The following is a 6,309-nucleotide window of genomic DNA, read 5'->3' as shown; positions in this document are numbered from 1 at the left end:
AGCTGGAATGATACAGGTCATTCTTGAACTTTAATCAAAAAAACCAGCCAAATACTAACTTGCCTTCACACACTGTGTTCAAATAATTTTCTTTGCTCTACTCCCTGACTGGCTAACTTTTATTCACCCTATCATCATTTATAAATTCTGAACTGAATATTCCTCTTCGGTCTGCCTCCTACTACCCTACATTTAGCACAGTGCACTGAACTTCCTTTAACACATTTCTAAACAACTCATCCTCTATGTCCATGCTTTTTCAGTTATAAATTTTAAAGGAGCTTTTTCTCAATCTTTTACATCTTGCCTTCTCTAGCACCTGCCAGAGTGCATAGGCACTGTTTCTTAAACTGACCCTTGTAAAATTAACTAATGACTCCTACTTTGTTGTAGATCCAGTTCTTCCATACTTGAATCCTAAGCTCTAGCCATTTAAATTCTCTAGACATTTGTGTACTTAAGTTACTCTTTCAGCCTAAATGCTGTTTCGTTTTTAATGAAGTCTTATCTAGAAAGGGCCAGGTTAAATATATGATTCTTCTAAAATCTTCATCAAATTTCCCCATAAGGTCAACACGGAATCTAAACACTGAATTTGATTTGATTCTCATCCCATTTGGTTTGTTACCAGCACTGTGGAAAGAATTAAGATTGTGAACCAAGGCACCATTGTAAATGTAATCCACTGCAAAATAGAAAAACGAAACAATAACTGAACTTGTCTTTTTCAAAACATAGCTGAAGAATGTATTTATTATGTTATTTAAGGTTATTCATGTAATGACTTATGTGAAAAATTACTTCTTGAATACAGTCACAGTAAAACAGAGGAGTCCCAAACTTCTTCCCTTGCCTTGGATGGATTTCCTGCAGAAGGCAAAGCTGTATGATACTAACAGAAACCCCCAACTATTAGTCTCCAGAGGATTTCCACAAAGGAAGAAAGCCCTCAAGAAGGTTAAGTTCAAAGCAAAAAATTACAAAATACATGAATAAATCACCTACCCTATGCAGGAGTCTGAGGAAACATCAAAGAAAGAGATCAGCATCTCCAAGTACAGAGAAGATAGAGCAAAAGTGTCATCCAAACAGAGATTTAAGAGTGATTAAAAGAAAAAAAAGGCCAGAAATCATAAAAACAAAATGCGAGCAAAAAAAGGTAGTTTTGGAACAAACAGGAGTCTAAAAATAAAAAATACAGTCTTTAAAAACTAAATATTCAACTGGATAGTGCTGAACACTTGTAATCCCAGCTACAAAGGAAGCTGAGGCAGGAGGATCCCAATTTTAAGACCAGTGTGGGCAACACAGAAAGACCCTATATTAAAAATAAATTAGAATTCTCTTCATGGATTAAGTAACAATTCTGTAGGACAGATGAAGAGACACCTATAATCTTTACAGCAGTTGTCAGCATACGGAACTGGAGGTGAACAGAAGATGAGGAAGAGACTACTATTAGCCATTATAGGTTCTACATTTGTTGTTCAACATATTCATCACTCTGAGACACATTATGCTTATGTGTTTTACAGAAATGAATTGAAGACACTATTCTATGTCACTTAATGCATTATATAAAAGAAATCATGCAAGAAAGGATTTCTTAAATTCACTTACAGGAATATGGGAATCCAAAGCTTCTTTTTTTTGACTTAGTTGTAGGAAATGAAGAATAATTTTACTGGCCTACAGTACAGTCTCAGTACAAATATATCTTTATTCTCATTTTAAGGTAATTTTTATTGTTTTTTTCTTTATGTATTTTACATTTTTTTAATCCCTTGAAATTCTTTTTGAAAGATAGTGGGAGTAGATCTCTAACATTATGTTAAAAATTATGGAAAAATATTCCAAAAGGGATTCTGGTAACTTAGGTACTTATATAGATTTAAATCTTCCTCTAACATGTGTATTTTCTTCTGGAGATTTGAATTAGAGATTCATAAATAGGTGTTAGAATTTGCCTTTCATAAAATGCCTACCTGTGGAGTTGCTCTGTGAAGACACAGTAAAGGTAGGCCTGGAATACAGTCCCAGAGGCCCTTGAGCTCCTGAAAACTGCTGTGCAGTGAAGCCCCATTGAAGATCCTGGCCACAAGACACGAGTCACAACTCTACTCCCGAAATCTAGGAGGCTGTATCTATTTTTAAAAAAATTGTTGATTCTTTTTTAAAAAATTGCTAACTTTATAAACCTATATTTAATATAAAGGTAAGTCAGTGATAAAGGAAACAAAAACATGCAAAACTCAGACTACTGTTATTTCAGTTATAATTAATAGCATTTTGGCTGCTTCTCCTTAAATTCAAGTAAAAATAGCATAAGCATATCCACTGAAAATCTAGTAACAGCTCTAAAATTACTAAATCTTAAAAAAAACAACTAGATAAAAATCATGCTATCACATTTTATTTTCTTACATTGTCGAGACAAGGCAAATGTTAACATCTTGTGTGCTGTTGAACTCTTTCACGATCCTGAGTCTCTCCTCTGACTTTGTACTTCCATCAAGTCGCCGGTAATCGAGCCCTGATGCCATACAGTACTGCTGCAGCACATCGAGCAACTGGAAGGCAGGCAGGAGGATGGGCAAACACACACTTTTGTAAGTTTGTAAGTTTCACTGTATTATAGAGATTGGATTTTCCAAGCATTAATTAGTGGTATTCAGGGTTTCTTTCTTAAAATTCCCTTAGCAATTAAGTATTTGGGGGCTGGGGTTGAACCTCAAGTGATAGAGCACTTGGCTAGCATACACAGGCCTGGGTTTGATCACCAGCACCACAAAATATACAATAAATATTTTTCATGCTTCTGTCCCCCAATTCTCTTCATCATTTTGAAACTTGCTTTAACATTTAAAAACCACTGATTTTTTTTTTTTATATCTACTTTTTCTTAAAAAATTAAACCAAGTAAAGAGAAAATAACCAGTCAACTATTTATAAAAATGTGTTTTACTAAGCGGGCTATTTTTTTAATCCTAAAATATCTTTTAAATATGATTTTGGTACAGGGTCTTGCTACGGAGTTCAGACTCCTAGTGATCCTCCTGTTTTCAGCCTCCCCATCTGTGGGATTAGAGACCTGTGCCACCACACCTGGACTCAGTCCCTGGCTCAGCATGCCTGGGGATGGGGCAGCCACAGTATGTGGTGCGCCAGGGAATCAACCCATCACTGGGCTTGCCTAAGCAGGCACTTAGTCTACTGAACTATCTTACTGGCCCAATCCTAAAATATCTTACAGAGCACCTTAATTACTAACAAGAACACCAACAAGTCTTTGTTTGCTATTTGACAGTAATTTTCAGAGATAACTGATATTTAAGTGTCTGTGAAAATTCTGAGTTGCTTACCTATCACTTAATACCATGTGATTAAGACAGAAACTGTGGCTATAAATTGCTATGTTCTTTATACTTTATGCCTCAGAAGTCAGGGCTAGATCAGTTAAGAATGCACCCCAGGGCCAGAGAGATAGCTCAGGGGACTATGCACTTAAGCAAGTGCAGGGAGCAGGGTTTGATCCCAGCACCATATGTCAAGCCGGCTCCATCGCCGGGCCTGCTGAGCCAGCCACTGAGGCCAGGTGTGGTAGCGCATGCCTGTAATCCCAGCACTGGAGAGGCTGAAAACAGGAGGATCACTATGAGTCTGAGCTATATAGTGAGACCCTGTACCAAATACATTTTTTTAAAAAAATGCACCTCAGATAAAACTCACCTTGGTTGAAAAGGAGAAGAGAAGAACCTTATCTTTGTTTTTCCTGAAATGATTTAAAAGCTGTTGAAGGACCTGGAAGTAAACTACAGATGATCAGTGAACCAGTTCCAACTAGAAGTAGGCTTCTACATATAAACATCACTTGAGAATTTCTTTAAAATAATTTTTCACTAATGCTAACAGTCATCTTTACTAATTTTTTTTACTTTTTCCAAATTAAAGAAATAAAGCGGGGCCCGGGAGATGGCTCAGTAGGATAAGCGCCTGACTGGCAAACACAAGGATCTGAGTTCAATCCCCGGTTCTGCAAAAAAAAAAAAAAAAAAAAAAAGATGGAGAGATGGCTCAGTGGTCTAAAGCACCTACTTGAAACAAGCTTGGCCAAGCACAGGGACCGCGGTTCAATCCCCAGCACCACATGCCAGCCAGCCCCGCCCCCTGGTGGGCTGAGCTGGCCACACACACACACAATAAATAAATGTAATAAATAAAAATAAATATTTAAAAAAAAAAAGAAAGAAATAAACCATTAGGTATTACATTAAATGTTATTCTTTATCATATTATCAATGAGAAGGTTAAGTTCCTAAAGACTTATTTCATCTCATCTGATTTTAATAAAAAGGAAGCAAAATAGGATGCATTTAAAGAGATTAATTTCCAAAATATGTTTTCTTTACATCTACAATACATTAAGAAACTAGAGAGCAGCATACCTTTTAGGAAGTATTTAAATTGTCTCCAGATAGATGTAATGTGTCCAATTACATGTATGTTCTAAAAGTCCTGATATTTATTTTCTTAGAATAATCAGTCAGATATACACCTCTTCTCATTTTATCCCCTTTGTTTCTATATTTATAGTAAGCCCTGACTTCCAGATTGGATTTTGACCTCAAAATGCCAATAATTTGGCCCCACACACAGTGCTATTAGCAAGCAGGCAAACAGTCCAAGCCTTGTATATAACAGAAATACTGTTATTTTTAAACAGGCATTTCCACATCTGGCAATGACAGCTCCAGAACACTGTGGAAAAGCAATCCACTGAGGAAAAAAGGAATTTTCTGTATTAAGTCTAACTGAAATGACCATTTAAAGCAATTTTATTTAATCAATGATAAACAATGAAACTTGTTTTGTTGACACAAGTTCTCAATATGTATTTTAGGCTGGCCTTGAACTCATGGTGATCCTCCTACTTTAGCCTCTCAAGTTCTGAGACTATATGTGTGTGCCACCATGCCTGGTCTTAAACACTTAAATTTCTAACTAAAAAACTATATCCAATATAACACTCTCCTAATAATTGAGCAAGTGAAGACCTATGCTAAGCTTGACTCTTCCCCTTAATCCCTCAAAAGAAGCTCTGGAGCTTTTGGGGTTTTTGTTTTGTTTTGTTTTGTTATAAGCAGAATATGTTTATTGGGGGAAAGAAAACCTCTGTCTGAGAGAGGGACAAAAGGGGGACCCCAAGTGGGTGGTCCCAAGCTATGGTTTTTGAATCTCCTTAGGTAAACCAATCACATGACAAAATGTCAAAACTCAGATCAATATTTTAATACCTAGAAAACATGTAAGTTCTATATGCATTTGCTTTTACATTTTAATGAAATAATTTGTGTCTTAGTTACTTTTGTTGTTGCTGAAACAAAAATACCTGGCACCCAAAGTTAAGGGAGGAATGATTTATTTGGCTCAGAGTTTGTAAGGTTTCAGTCTATAGTCATCTGGCTCCAAGGGAGGGTGGCACAGCACAGAGGCATCACAGAGGAGAAACAGTTATTATTACTATTATTTTGTATTTTAGGGAAGGGTCTATAGGGTGTTCAGGGTCTCACGACTTGATCGGACTTGCAGTGATCCACCTGTTTACAGCCTCCCAAGAGCTGGGATTACAGGCACGAACCACCACGCCCAGTCTCAATTGCTGTCTCAGTGCACCCCAGGAGCAGGGCCAGCAGGGCAGGCCCGGGGATTGAACCCCCAGCCCCTGCACCTGCTTGCAGGTGCTTTAATCCGCTGAGGTATTTGGCTGGCATGGAGAAAGTTTTTGGCAAGCAGAAGACAGCAAAAGCAAGCAAGCAACAACAACTTCTCTTTGCCCTTTTATATTCTATGTAGGCTACCCCAGCATCACACAATCTAGATCCAGCCACCTCTGAAAAAGTGGCACCTATAACTGCATGAGGCTTTGAGATGACAAGCAGATACAACCATAACAACTGGTTCAGTGGAGTATATGCATTTGAATTTCACTTAAGACAGTAACTTTTTAACTGATAAGACTTTAAAGAAGAACTGAGTAGGAACTACAGAAAAGTTCCATATATTCACTTTCCTGCCTCACTTCTACCCCTTTCTTCTATTAATATCTATAAAATTAATATTAAAAAAAGAAACACTACTTTAATAAAAACTGATAAAGAATATTGGTATATTATGGTTAACTACAGTTCAGAGTTTACAATAGAGTTCATTCACTGTGTTATATAGTTCTCTGGGTTTCAATAAATATAACTTGACATGTACTCATAAGAGCAGCACTATACAGAATAGTTTCACTGCTTTAAAAAGTTC

General features: G+C 36.9%; 1 protein-coding gene across 3 annotated transcripts in view; it reads right to left on the bottom strand.

The window, feature by feature from the left end:
* Ercc6l2 (ERCC excision repair 6 like 2) overlaps nt 1–6,309 on the bottom strand; it is a 185,023-nt gene that overhangs the window by 119,458 nt on the left and 59,256 nt on the right. For all 3 annotated transcript variants that reach the window (XM_012517485.2, XM_023703936.1, XM_023703937.1), the window contains exons 10-11: nt 3,730–3,801; nt 2,425–2,570 (exon numbers count right to left, since the gene is read on the bottom strand). In XM_012517485.2, coding sequence (XP_012372939.1) covers nt 2,425–2,570; nt 3,730–3,801 — 218 coding nt within the window. The remainder of the gene's footprint in view (nt 1–2,424; nt 2,571–3,729; nt 3,802–6,309) is intronic.

Source organism: Octodon degus, unplaced genomic scaffold, assembly GCF_000260255.1.
Source record: "Octodon degus isolate 3935 unplaced genomic scaffold, OctDeg1.0 scaffold00184, whole genome shotgun sequence".
Classification (NCBI taxonomy): Eukaryota; Metazoa; Chordata; class Mammalia; order Rodentia; family Octodontidae; genus Octodon; species Octodon degus.
This window is presented reverse-complemented; position numbering and strand designations above follow the sequence as displayed.